This window comes from Rhagoletis zephyria, unplaced genomic scaffold (genome assembly GCF_001687245.7).
Source record: "Rhagoletis zephyria isolate East Lansing unplaced genomic scaffold, Rhagoletis_zephyria_1.1 Rzeph_scaffold_02584, whole genome shotgun sequence".
Taxonomy (NCBI): Eukaryota; Metazoa; Arthropoda; class Insecta; order Diptera; family Tephritidae; genus Rhagoletis; species Rhagoletis zephyria.
This window is the reverse complement of record NW_016159668.1, coordinates 32335-47601: the sequence shown is the minus strand read 5'-3', so window position 1 is coordinate 47601 and position 15267 is coordinate 32335. Positions and strand designations below refer to the sequence as shown.

Here is a 15267-nt window from a genome sequence, read left to right as displayed (position 1 = left end):
TTAACTAAAGTTCATTCTCAATACAAAGTTGCTAAATTAGACTAGCATGCTCGTGGCCAAAAATTGCGTGTCAATCCCGAAATGCTTTAATTCAGAGTTTTCACCTACACTCTCAGTTGTTAAAAAAGTCGATTTGGAATCAAATTCTTTCGGAATATATGTACTTACATAATTATGTCAGCGGCCACTTTCATATTTAGGTACTAAATTAGTTTGTTGTAATCAAAATACTCGTGTATTTTAATATTAGCTCACTAGATCTCATCAATATGGGCTACTGGGAAAAAAATTTCTGATGGGTTGGCTAGACTTAGAAATGCAAAATAGCGATATAGACAGTCGACAGCCCACAAATATGTAATCTTAGGATGAAAATCGTGCACGTAACGATTTACCTTAAGTGCTGAACCGAACATGACCTGAAATTGTTAACCAGCTGAGACAAAATTATTCCCAATGGAAAATTTTTCGATACCACTTTTTGCCGCAAATTTCCCGTATATCCTTCATCAAGCCTTCGATGGTCTTGTCATTGACCTGCTTTGTGACTCTGCTACATTTTATGTCGTAATACACGACATTGTATTTCTAAAATTGGTTTCAGCTATTCCCCAATGTCTCTCAATGCGCCTACGCTGTAGAACATTTTGCGGGTTCAATAATTTCAGTGTCTTTGGATTGCAGAAAGTTAACGGTTAATCTCAAATAGTAGGCTCGAGCTGACTCCCAAAGCAATGCTTCTCCATGATTTCTTACAAGCGCCAGAAATATAAGTATTTGATTTATTTATTTCCGAAAGTGTTTCGACTTTGAGGTAGCACTGCGGTCCTACGAGGGTCCACTTCCACGTAGGTTTCACCGTATAAAAAATCAAGCAGAACTTTTTTCTATAATCAGTCCGGGTTTTAAGGGATCTTTTCTGCTTCTCGCTAATCTTTCCTGCATTTTTTTGCTGAGTTTCTTTTCTTGCTTTTCGCAGCATATCAAGAAGACATGGTTCGATTTTTCAATATCAACGTTATTTTCATGTTCAAAGTTGATCTCGATGGCCAATTTTGTCGCTACTTTTTGGACATCGCTATGATATTTTTCAAGTTTTGTTCCATTCAGTCCCTATAGACTAAATAAAATGATTTTGAGTATCAAGGTTATCAAGGTAAGTATAAGCTGAACATTGATTGAGTTAACATTGGAGTGACATTGCTTGAATACTCTGACGAAATCAAATAACTAGGAATTACCCATCCAGACAAAACTTTTAGTACATAAAGCCATCTGAGCCATTTGGGCATGTAGAAGACTTTTTAGTTGGATATTGGCTTTGCTCTCGGGCACAGGATCAATTAGCACTTGTTCAACAGCGGCTTTAAAGGGATTAACTAAACTCCAGCAGAAAATGCAAATATCTTGCGGTACTCTTCATGAGGTCTAGGTAAATGGATGCTCTCACACAAGGTATGTATCTATTTTTGTCAAACATAGAGGACAGAACAAGTGAGTGCTTATGGACCCAATATTAGACTCTGTGCTAACTGTGAAAAGCGTTCGACGGCGAACTGGCAAGGGTAAGCTCACCGTCTGTCTTTGATGAGCCGAAACCATTTTGCGCACTCAAGTTGGGCTTCTTCAATTACCGAGTGACTAAACTCAGAACGCAGTTAGTACTGCGGGGCGGTGGGGGACTTTAGAAAGGAGTTCCACTTTGGTTGCCCTTTCACTAGAATGTTTGCACATCTTTTGATTAGGGCCATTAGGTTCATCACACCCTTCATAACCGGCTGCTTTCTCACATACCCCGGAATTGCCTGACCGCGATGGCGGTATACCTTGTTTGTCTTGTAGGCCAAACTTAAACTGAAACACTTAAATTCATCCACAGACCATTCATTGTTATTAGCAATTCGTCTACCGAGCCTTTATTAAGATCTACTGCTTCCAGGGTTAGGGACCTATCATTAAGGCTGTTATAGCCAAAGTTGCACAGCCTGTACAGGAAAAGGACACACGAAACAGTACTAGTAAGAATCGATGTTCAATCAACGCTAAAATTTTTAATACTTAAATATATTTATTGGTATTATTTGATTCTTCAGACCGCAGTTACGAATTTTGCCAACATCAGTGTCCGGACGAAACTCTTTGCATAGCACATCACTTAAATTTATATTTTTTGTTTGTTGGGTAGACACACCTATATGCACATATGTACCTATACGCGCATGTACATGCAATTATACATATGTATACAAAATAAGTGAATAACGAAACTGACAATAATGCAGGCGATAATTCTTGCGCGCGCAACTTTGTGGATTGGCTGACTCGCTGTGGCTCAGGCGCAGGCTTGCAAGGAATCGGGTTAAGATAAAATAACCAAGCTCGCATCTGCATGCAGCATAAATATACAGCAACGAATTGAGGTGCAACATTAAAATGTCAGACATTCGCAAGCAAAATTTAAAACGAAAAATATAAAAATATAAAAAAATGCATACAAAATAGCAAATGATTTCCTACATCTACTCAATGCTTTAGCGTTTTTAGCAGTCACTTTGCCAGCGTGCCAAGGCGAGTTCATGATTTAAAGAGTATTTATTTGCGATTGTACTAAAAAATATGGAAGACTCTTTAAGCGACAGGAGTTGTATGCCATACAACGGAGTATTCAATTGAAAGTTCATGCATGCAAGTAGGCGAATGCATGCAAAAAAAATGGGGAAGGTTCAAATGGCAAACATTTCTAAATAAATACTTAGATATTTTGAACATTAGTTACACCTATACTTTGTAGATTTTGGCTTGCTTATTGTTTAGGAGATACATGTAAGAGCCGACTTCATGTTATGATCAATTCTCCGAAATCGTGCGAATTACAAAATTAAGATGTCTAAAGTGACAGTAAATAGATTCATATTTTTTTTGTAATCTCATCGTTTTCAAAGCGTCAAAAGAATGGGGTTTTCAGGAGTGGCTATTACAGTTAGCTGTTAGTATTGTCAAAATTGACCAGCCATCAGTCGCTCACCCGAGACTACTCGTACTTTATCGCATCTGGTTAATAGCGGTCAATCTATCCTATCTTGAACGTCGTCGCAAAGGCTATCTCTAACTTGATGAATTATCCCAACTTTGTATTAACTCAGGGCTGTCTCATAAACTATCCTAACTCATGCGCTGTCGTAGAAATGGTTATAAATACGACGCGTGTCTTTTTATTGTGTTTGCGGTGTTATAATCAATTTCTCATCAACGGTCATGAAAATCCTGGAGGTTGCTCTGTTCGAGTTCTATTCGTCGATCGCGAAAATTTGACTGCAGTGTACTAATCCGAAAAAGTCGGAACTGCTGTCTTGCATATAAGGTGAGTTAATACTCCAAGAAAAGACTCTCACATTATCCTCTAAAGTGAGCTAAGTATTAACACGGAAAAGACAGATCGGGTACTCTTCACTAGGAAATACAAGGTCTAAGCCAACGACAACACTTTACACCTTGTTGATCTCTTGCCGGCGGACCTACCTGTAAGGAATTTAGCGTCAAAAACTACCGCCAATCTGTATGCTATGGAGCATATGCAGCTCCTACAGACACAGTAATATAGCGTGAACTTTACATGATCTGGATCTGCACCTTTGGGCGCAACTTCGAAGCCATTATAGAGGTCGAAGGCTGGCGTGAGGGCATAAGCAGTGCTGGCTCGGTAAATGTCTATATAGACGGATCGGAGGTGGATAAAGGCGTAGGGGTGACAGTCGTCTGCCTGGAACTTGGTCTCAACAAAGCCTATAAGCTGTGTAACTACTGCAGCATTTTTCAGACGGAAGTAGTGAGCGTATGGAGGGCTGCGATAAAGGTGCTACTCTCCCACAGCACTTCCTCTAGTAGTGTGGCGGAGTGCAGTTTTTGTAAGACAATTGAAAGACAGTAAGCAAGAGATTTAGCAAAATTTTGGCACGAAAGTCTCACAAAAAAGCTCCATTGCCATCTTTCATGGTGAAGAGCTCTTTTGATAAAAAGCACTTGCTCGCGCTGCTCTAACAGTCAGCGGAATATCATTTTCCTTTCTCAATTAGTTCGTTTTTATTAATTATTATTTTTTCAACTTACTATTTTTTTTTATTATTTAATTTTCTTTTAATTTTTAGATTTTATTGTTTTAAGCAGAAATTTGTGTATTTTTCTTTAATTTTTAGAAAATGATTTTATTTTTCGTTTTTAATTTAGATTCTATTGTTTTTTTAGAGACTTGTATTTCTTCTTCTCTTAATCCATTCTGCTCTCTTTAAATTTAATTACTATTGTTTTTGTTTTTTTTTTCTAAATACCGTTGTCATTTATTTTTAACCGACTTCACAAAAGGAAGGAAGGAAGGAAGGGAAGGTTATCAATTCGTCGGAATATATTTTGTTTTTATGTATGTTACCGCATAACTTTGGTCCCATATTAATTTGGTTCAAATCCGACCATTGGATCATGAAGAAATTGACGATAAACTTAAATTTGTATATGAGAATTGAAATCGTTTTTTTTTTTTGTTTAAAAATTACTTGTTTTATTTTAGTTCTTAGTTTTTATGGTTTTAAAAAGAGACATCATCAAATTTTTATAGGTTTCTAACTAGTTATTTGTTTCTTTTTATAATTATTTTTTTCTTTTTATAATTTTTTTTTTCTTTTTATAGTTTTATTCAATTTTTGTTATTTTATGGCCTTATAACAATTATATTCAACAATTTTTATTGAGCTTGAGGCTGATTTTAATGAAAAAATTGTTGTTTCTTTTGAACAGTAAAATAACAAGTAAAATAATATTCTTATAGTACTTTTTTTATTTTTAGTTACATTATTATTTTTTTTTAAATTTTTAGATTTCATTGTTTTAAAACAAATTTATATATTTTATTTTAATTTTTTAATGTTTACAAACCTGTTTTATTCTTCTTTTTTAATTAAGATTTTATTGTTTTAACAAGAAAAATATTTTTTTATTCAAGATTTAATTTTTAGAAACTTATTTTTCTTGTTTTAATTAATTCTGTTCTCTTTTTTAATTAATATCATTTTTTTTATATTTTATTGTGACGTAATTTTTAGGAACTTATTTTCTTTTTATTTCCTTTTTAAATTATTTTTTTATTAATTTTTATTGTTTTAAAAGAGGCATATTTATCTTCAATAATTTTTTTTTTTTTTGAGCACACTGTTCCAATGTGGGCAACTTTTCAACACTAATTTTATTTCTTACGACGTCATAAATTTCAATTAGCTTTTCCAGTAACTTCATAAAAACGGTTATAAAAATATGTAAGACTTTTCCAAATTCAAAAACGTGACTATTGAGTTCAGTGCATGGTACAATTATTACAAGTATTGTCTCCCCAAGAAGCGCATATTCCGATCTGCCTTATTTGAAAAAGATCACTGTTGCCCACACTAAAAGGTTTACTGTAAGGGAAAAGGGATATTTTCATAAACCATCTATACATAGTATAAAGGAAAGTAGAGATTCTTTGTACGCGATATTCTCGAAAACTACTAAACGGATTTTGACGAGATTTTCTCTAATACACTCTGTATCGACAGGAGAAGGATTTGTTTACTAAAAAACTACAAGATCCGCAACGTTCCTTGGAGTACAAAAGATATGTTGTTAAATGAACGGGGTTGGCCTCTAGAAAAGCACTAATATTGTTTTTAATATGGTTGCCACCTATTAATAAAATTACTATATTAAATCATAACAAGCGTATGCATCACTCCTGTGCCATCACTGTTAAACGAAAAGATTTAGCCTCTACATGCACAATAATGTTTTATTTTTCTGAGTAGGGTTGCCACCTATTAAAAAGTTAAAAGATTTCGCCGTTCATAGGATTACAAAATGAGATATTAAATGAAGGTACATGGCCCTCGCTTGTACAAGACCTTTATTATTTTGTAAGTAGGGTTGCCACCTATTTAAAGTTAATATCTTCTATACATAGTATAAAGGAAAGGCGAGATATTTTAATCATGCCACTGAACGGATTTAGACGAGATCTTTTATGTATGTATATAATAAACGAAGTACATGATGACATATGGTTTCTTTCTCCAAATACGTAAATGTACATTCATATGCATACATTCAGCGCGTAGCGAAGCCTCGCGCATCCGTGGCCGGCTAGTATACCATATATGTATATGTATTTTTTTTAAACAATCCTCCTTGAAGAAAACTTAATTAATTTGCAAAAGCCAAAAAAAAATAAACATTTGCTTAGTAAACAAACTAAAAATTTGTATTGCTCAAAATATATGGGGATCTTATGGGTATATCGTAAAAAATATATCGAAATAAAAATCCAAACCAGCCAACAGTCTACGATGAGCAACTGATGATACTTCTCTTGCACGCTATTCGCTACTACAGCGAGCGANCCAAATGTGACGAAGAACGAAGAATAAATCGCCAACCAAAGATATATTGTATTTTTTTTTTTAGTTGTTTTAGTAGTTGTTGTTGTTGTTGTTGTGTGTGTGCATATGTACATACGAGTATATTCAGCGAGTAAAAGTTTATAAAATGTAAGTATAAGAAAAGGAAAATGTGTAGTGTTTATTAGTACTTCAATGCAAGTAGAACAAAAAACAAATTTGTATAGGAGTATAAGTACTATACATATGTAGATGTGCATAGGTAAAGGTAAAATTTTATATGATGGAGTACTTTCACAAATATTTACCAATATATGTACGTAAGTTAGTATGTAAGAATATACAGTGACTCAAACAAATGACCACGTGTTGATTTTTTGTTAAACATTTGTAATATTTTTCGGGCTAAATTTTTTATTTTATTTTTATATAAAAAATACCGCCCAATCTTTAACCAAAACCATATAAATCACAGTTTCAAATTTTATACAAAATTTAGGAAAATTCAACAAATTTTCATCAAAACTTCAACATTTTCAATATAAATCTTTAGAGCATTTTTGGGTATGCAGTTTTATATTTTATAGCCCATACAATTTTAGTCCAATGAAGTGCAAGTTTCAAATGGTCAAAAAATCGCGTTGATTTTTGAGACTGCTTTTGAGGTTTTTTTATATAACCAATTTAAAAAAACGGACGTTGGTTTTTTGAAATGTTGCTAACGCACTTTATTTAATAAGAAATTCTTGATTATGTTCAAAAAAGTGCAAAAATCCGTCACCAAAAAAATGCTCAAAAAACAACTACTACAAACAACAAAATTTTTAGCTTTTTGAAATTTGCACTCCATTAGAGTAAAATTTTATGGGCTGTAAAACTGCCTACCCAAAAATGTTCTAAAGATTCAGATTAAAAAGTTGAAACTTTGACAAAAATTTCTTGAATTTTGCTAAATTTTCTATAAAGTAACTGTGATTTATATGGTTTTGGTTAAAGCTTGGACGATATTTTTATAGAAAAATAACAAAAAAAAATATCCTGACAAACATTACGAGTACTTACAAAAAATCAACACGTAGTCACTTGTTTGAGTCACTGTATGTATTTGCTTGACGATGTGCCTACGGTGGACTCATGAATTATGTATTTTCAAGTCAACGATTTGACGAATACGAATACAAAAAAAAATAAAAATATTGAAATAAACTTCACACTACAAAATCTCAATAAGTGCATCCTTAAAATTTAATTTTATGAGTGCGCTTAAGCAAACATCATTTGCATTTATGTGTATAAAAAATGCATCACGCTATTTCTTCTCTTCACCTGGCCTATGTCTTTAATAAAAACAAAACCAACTCAGATGTCGCACAGTAGTTTCATCCCTGCGGAGGCCTATATTTTTACAACTTGGTTTACTAAGCCACCTCTCCCGCAATATCTTCAAAATTGTATTCCAATTTTATGCCAACCCTGCCTAGATTACCTAGTCTTTAAATCGTTGTGGTAAAGCTCAACTAACGGTAGGCGGTAACGAGTCCGTAAAAGTAGGAGTTTTGCTAGCTACAGTATCCGGGTATGCCAGAATAACCCGATCTCTAGAGGCAGCTGAAGCTCTTCTTTTGCAATTAGTTGTGGTTAAATTTAAATGACGGCATTTACGGAACAACAGTTGGTGGTGATGTTGGTATTTCTGTGAATGTCGTTGATTGCCTGTCTATAGAGCGTAATGTACAGCGGTTATTGAACGTAGCGTTGGATCTCGTCTTTCATTTTCTGGAGATGCCTTCTGATGCGCTAAGTAGAAACTGCTAGCAAGTGCTTGTTCAGGTGCTCGCGACGGTAGCAGCCAACTAGGAACTGCTTCCCTTACTGAGAGCATTTAAGCCTCACTATTAGATGATATTCTAAAGACATTAGAAGGCATCCATTAGCTTTGCGAAGCGCTGTGTTACAATTAGGGCCGGGTAACTCAGTGAATTTTCGCGTGTATACCCTCATTTTAATGAGTCAGCTCAGTAAGATGTTAGCGCTAGAGTTGATTAGTGCTATAAAGCTGTTGAGCGCTGTAGAGCTGGTTTATACTGTAGAGCTGTTAAGAGGAATAAGGTTGATGTGCGCTGTTCTCCTTCTAAATCTTCAGTTTTTTACTCTGAGTGTAAACTAAGTGACGAATATTTATTTAGAAGAGCGATAACTCCGCTCAATGCTGATTTACCCAGCTCTGATAGGCATGTCAATTGCTTCATCCACTGCGTCCTGCGTAGTGCTGATGGTTCCCTGTGGCCAAGTGACGATCTAACGAACAGCGATCTAATCTTGTTTAATCTCGTTTATTGGACCTTCAAATACCTTGATTTGTTGTTAGGTCTTTGATCATTCTGCCTACTTTTGCATATAGTTTTCTCAAAAAAATTCTAGTGGTTAGAAAACATTTCGAAAAGTCCCGAAATAAAAATGCATTGCAGCCAATCTACTTTACAAATCCAAAAATACAAAAGCACCCCATATCGGTGAAGTTCCTTAAATTAATTGACCGTAATACCTAGACTTAAGCATGAAATTCAAAGTAAACTACTCACGCCTCCATATTCGACTCTATTACAAGAGTTTTATTGATGATTTTGTTCTGTGAAACTTATTTTTTGGAACCTTTTCCTTGCTTTAAACTACTGTGCGTCGAGTGGATAAGATGAATGCCATATCTTGCGTTTTGTAAAAATGTAAAAATGTATGGCTGCATGTGAATTTATGTGTTTGTAAGAATGATGTGATGATATTTTACGAAGGTGTGAGGCTTACATACATAGGTACACAGATATACGAGTATATTGTCATATATGGACGTGCATACCTGTGCGTTTGTAAGTAAAATAAAGGTATGTTGTGTTTGTCGATTGGCTAATAATTGAAGAATGTGCATTTACATTTTGAATTGTCAGCATTTACATACGAAATTGTTTACAAATGCAAATAAAAATGTTTGTTATATCGTTTTTGTTGTGAGTCTTTGCATTGTTTATAGTAGCTTCTATACTGGTATTTCAAGTGGCTCATAATGAAAAAATATCTGTACAGACAAAATAATAAACTTTTCGGTTTAAAAAATCTTTGCATTCTTGTATTGTAATAGCTTCTACTTATTAGTATTGACACCAAGTAAACCTTAACATTTTAAATATACGATTTAATGACTGCATATTTAGTTTTGAAGAATATTGTTATACTAAAAAGGGGTGTAGCCCACATTCAAACATGCAAGAAATGCAACTTAAAGTGCTTTCTAGACCCGGAGTAAAGTTGCTGCAATAAACGCGCTTTACTTTCTATGTAGCGTCTCAATGGGGTTTCCTATCACACTCGATCTAGAAAAACAGGAGAGCTTTACAGAACTGTTCCATGCAATTCAATTCCATTTCCGGCCGGAAAATATCGCATATTTTAAACATGTAGAGGAAAACTAGAACGTGTAATTTGTTATGATCATAAAAAATATTTGTATCCACTGCAAAATATGATGGGGTTCGAGCAAAAATCTGTATCGCGGTACCAGCAGTTGAAGAACTTGATTTGTTAAGTCAACAACTGGACTTGACTTAACGAATCTATAAGTATTCTATTGACATAGAGATATGCAGGTCTGACAGTCTCTTTAGCAATTAAAAAAATATCTACTACTGCGCTCAGTAGACTGTGAATAAATTAAGTGAATGAAATCGTTTGTCCTAAATATTCATAGCTCTTTCCCTTTCTAGTAAAGCTGCAAAGGTAGGAATATTACTACGAAAAGAATTGATGTATTGCTTGATACAATTTTCCAATGAAAACCTCTCTCTTACCATAAATATAAACCGCGCCAAACTCTGTTATTTAAATTTAATTAATATACATTTATTGGACTCAATTCTCTTTTTGGATATTCTTCGTTTACATTAGATGCAAATTAGTCAATTTTTTGTTTAGGACTGAGCTTAATGTTTTCCTAGCTTCCATCGATGCTATATTTATGTACATACATACATATGTACAGATCATGATTCGATAATACAAGGTTAGGAGCGGTGCGAGAGAGACAACTGTCAGTTTATCAAACCTCATCATATATACAGATATCTAAACATTTCCTTCGCTGAGCAAATTTTTATATTTATACCTAAATAAACGTTCTTGCACATTCCTCTGAAAAGTACCTCATAATTAGATTTTCACTATACAATGAAATGCATCACAAAAACACACACTTATTTATGTATATGTAAAAAGAATACCAAATAGCACACTTTCATCACGCAAACGCTATAGAAATTTCTTGACTACATACCGTCTAACAGTTTGACAAAGTTGTCTGGAAATACACCAACTTTGCCGTGTAGTTCGCCCTTCCACCAGCCCTTATCCGGCAATTCCATGCTGATGATCGTGATGATTTCCCCCACTTTCAATTCCAGCTCATCGTCGTTTTGTGGTGTATACGGATATTCGACGCGACAGTATTCCCGTTGCGGTTTCGGTGGCAACGATGGTGCAACATCATCCACAGACGTGTTGTTTGTGCTTGTTGCCGCAACGAAATTGCTGCCACTGCTGCTGCTGATGTTACTGCTATTCAACAGATCCTCTTTGGAACTGTGAAAACTAATACGATTCATTTTCTTCGTTGATGTTGAACTGGCGGTTACGGTGTTTGTGCTAGTCGATGATGTAGAGCTACTGGCGCCAACGCTCGACTTCTCAAGCGCTGATGCAGCTGCGCTTGACGCTGCGACTGTCGCAGCTGCTTTTACGGTTGATGTGGCAGCAGGACCGGCTGCTGGTCGTTTACTGGCCAAAATAGGTGATGGCTCGATGACAGTAACGAAATTCGATGGAAATACGCCGATTTTGTTTTTTAAACGTCCACGCCACCAGCCTTCCTCGACCTAAATGGCGTATAGTGATAAAGAAAAGCATAAGAATAAGAAAGCGTGGAAAATTATAAGTATGTGTGTGTGTGTGAAATGAGCCAGCCACAGCCAGAAATGTAGTAAAGTCCCTGCAGTGAATAGCTGAACTACTGTGCACAAATTCCCGTTCATGAACTATTATTTAAGGATGAAAGTCGTACCAGTTCGTTCTGAACTATAATTATACCAGTTTCTCGTAGAAAAAATTTAAACTACTTGGTAGAAATTCTAGTTCGAAACCTGATTTTCAATGGGGAAGTCATGCCAGTGCGTCATGGACTATAATTATACCAGTTCTCCGCAGTGCAATGCCAAACCAGCTAGTAAACATACCAGTTCATAAACTAGTATGCGCTAAAACGACGGCCTATCATTTCGACGATTTCGAACAACTTAAGCGATCAGCGACATGTCTTTTTTGAATTTGCTTTGCTCAAAAATGTCGGCTGTGGCCTTGAGTGAAGACTACCGATTTTGGTTCTGAGATCTCAGGTTCGAATTATCTTGGAGGTAATTAAAGTAAGTCAATTATTTCCATTTAAATACATAAAAACAAAAATTGAAAATTTCATTTCATTTGGAAAAAACCTAAATACGCAAATACCATACAAAACACAATTTACAAATTACGACAAAAGGCATGAATATAAAATAAAGAAATAAAAATACTGGTAGCATAGTAGTTCACAACTAGTAGCTATCCCTGCAGGGGTTTTACTAAGGCTCTCCACCCTAACACAAATATTTAGAGCATGCACCCAACAAACACAAGAAAAAATATTCTCCAACGTTTATTAAACTCTTAATTCTCAAGTTGAGTTGCAACATTCCTTACCATTAGAGATTAACCATTTANAGACTACCGATTTTGGTTCTGAGATCTCAGGTTCGAATTATCTTGGAGGTAATTAAAGTAAGTCAATTATTTCCATTTAAATACATAAAAACAAAAATTGAAAATTTCATTTCATTTGGAAAAAACCTAAATACGCAAATACCATACAAAATACAATTTACAAATTACGACAAAAGGCATGAATATAAAATAAAGAAATAAATATACTGGTAGCATACTAGTTCACAACTAGTAGCTTTCCCTGCAGGGGTTTTACTAAGGCTCTCCACCCTAACACAAATATTTAGAGCATGCACCCAACAAACACAAGAAAAATTATTCTCCAACGTTTGATAAACTCTTAATTCTCAAGTTGAGTTGCAACATTCCTTACCATTTGCTCAAACCTTTTGTCCTTAAGTTAAGAAATATTTTAGACATTATTAACAACTTTCTGTGAGTAGCGGTGAAACATAACCTTTAATTTTTGAGGGAAAATGGGAAAATTTAAATAAGGAGAAATTTCTTTGAAGTCAAGTGTAGAATTGACAATTTTTCAACTTCATAACTAAAAATCTTACTTTAAAAAGCGCCTCTTTAGTTGTGAACGCCATAATCCGCTTGTTGCAATGCTGCTGAGAATTAAAGTTGGAGAGTTTAGCAAGCTATTTAATATCAAGGATGATAGAATACAAGATGGCGCCCATCGAAGAGGATTTTTGAGAATAAATGTCAAAACACCAGCAAGCATACAAGAACATGAAAAAGAAGAAATTTTGTAAGAAAAACGTAAACAGGAAACGTAAACTGAGAGCGGAATAGCGGTACGAGATGGGCGCCATCTTTGTTCTCTACATCGATCGATTTAATATCAAATAAGTCTCAAATTGATATCAAACAAAAAGGTTTNCCTTACCATTTGCTCAAACCTTTTGTCCTTAAGTTAAGAAATATTTTAGACATTATTAACAACTTTCTGTGAGTAGCGGTGAAACATAACCTTTAATTTTTGAGGGAAAATGGGAAAATTTAAATAAGGAGAAATTTCTTTGAAGTCAAGTGTAGAATTGACAATTTTTCAACTTCATAACTAAAAATCTTACTTTAAAAAGCGCCTCTTTAGTTGTGAACGCCATAATCCGCTTGTTGCAATGCTGCTGAGAATTAAAGTTGGAGAGTTTAGCAAACTATTTAGTACCAAGGATGATAGAATACAAGATTGCGCCCATCGAAGAGGATTTTTAAAAATAAATGTCAAAACACCAGCAAGCATACAAGAACAAGAACAAGAAGAAATTTTGCGAGAAAAACGTAAACAAGTTGTATAAGTGTGTCAAATTCACTAAGAACGGAATAACGGTATGAGATGGGCGCCACCTTTGTTCTCTACATCGATCGATTTAATATCAAATAAGTCTCAAATTGATATCAAACAAAATGGTTCGCTGGGCAGTTAAAATCATGTCCAAGTGACGTAAATATTTTGCAATAGTTTTTGTGGCTACATTATGGCTGACTTGCTGACTATTATGTTCTAGTTTTTGTGCTGTATATGTATGTGCGTATATACAAACCTCCCCAAGGAATTCAATGACATCACCCACGGCCAGCGACAGTTCGTCGTCATTCACTTGTGTGTAGCTGAAGATGACTTTACAGCGCCGATTGGCTGTTGCTGCTTTGTCCCTGAAAGTGAATGTTGCGGATTAGAGAAAATCAGAAAACCGTTGTATACCGAGCATGTTTTCATGTGATAAGAAAAGAGTGTGGTGCATTTATAAAATCTTTTTTTTTTTTGAAAATTATAAATTTCCAACACTAAAAGTTAAAATGGCTATGTGCTACGTATCAAAATTTTAAACAGTAACAGCGAAAAGAACTTTTCAATTTTTTTTTTGTTTTCTTATCACATACATACATATGTAAGTACAGCACTCAAAACGGACAGAACAATACAAACCTCATTGTGACTATATTTTCGTCGCTGTTATCAATAACTCGCACAAAATTATCAGGAAACATGCCGGTTTCCCCTGTAGATTGTAGCGTGCCTTCCCACCAGCCACCCGGCATCTGTTTAATGTTATGTACAAGAGCACCTTTGACTAAGTCCAGCTCATCGGGTTCTTTGGCCACATAATCGTATTCAACAATAGCGGAAACTGAAAAAATAAAACAGTTGAAGTCGTCTTATTATATTTTATATGCCTATTATAAGCTACCATCAATTTGTGTATGCCATTAAGGTACAAAAAAAAAGAATTAATTAAGAACTTAATTAAGAAACAGATATTGAATCTGGTAAAATTGTATAAATTAGAGTGAATGAGTTAATTTGTAATAAAACATCAGTAGGGCTAACGCTAACACCAACGGACAAAACAGCGTAAATGACGTGTGTGTAATTTCATTTGTTGTTGTTATCGTTTGGCTTGCTGATACCACATTTTAGTAGAGACGGCGTCGAAAGCAAAACCGTAAACATCAATTAAACTAAGCTAAACCGCAAATAAAAAGTGTTGAACTCATTTCGAAAACAATACCACAGCGTGAAAGCCCTACAAATATATCTTGTACATATATGTATAATATACATAAGTAGGAATGCGTGAGGTATGTATGCAAGCCATATTTTTTTCGTTGCAGGGTGGGTTAAAACAACTTAACCTTTGACTCTGTATGGCTAAGCCAATATGTGCTCCGCTACATTAACAGTTTTCACTAAGTATGATAAATAAGTGAAGAGAAACGAATTCATAGATTCACAATTAACTTCATGGAGCACATTAAGATCGACAGTATGAATTATGTAGATAATATTTGTTTTTGTTATTTGTTGAGATCTTTTGTTTGAGCACTTTTTAAAAATTGGGAATCACTGATGCTTCAATTTCGAGGATATGACGAGTCTTGAACCATTCCATAAATTGACAAAATATTTTCCCTTGTTTGGTTTGCCATTTTCTAGGTAATAGGTATGGGTTATGAATTTAACAAAATTATCGCAGTGACAATTTTAGCCGGCAGACCCGCTATGGTCTTCTTAGGGGACAATTCACACAGAAAAGAGGCT

General features: G+C 34.7%; 1 protein-coding gene across 2 annotated transcripts in view; it reads right to left on the bottom strand.

Moving 5' to 3' along the window:
* The window catches only part of cindr (CIN85 and CD2AP related), a 28541-nt gene extending 14190 nt beyond the window's left edge, over positions 1–14351 (bottom strand). The window contains exons 1-3 of one of the 2 annotated variants that reach the window (XM_017621801.1): positions 14155–14351; positions 13769–13880; positions 10738–11335 (exon numbers count right to left, since the gene is read on the bottom strand). In XM_017621801.1, the coding sequence (XP_017477290.1) occupies positions 10738–11335; positions 13769–13880; positions 14155–14267 (823 nt within the window). In that variant the 5' untranslated portion in view covers positions 14268–14351. The remainder of the gene's footprint in view (positions 1–10737; positions 11336–13768; positions 13881–14154) is intronic. The other variant, XM_017621802.1, reaches the window with a different exon arrangement.
* Positions 14352–15267: the final 916 nt, after the last annotated feature.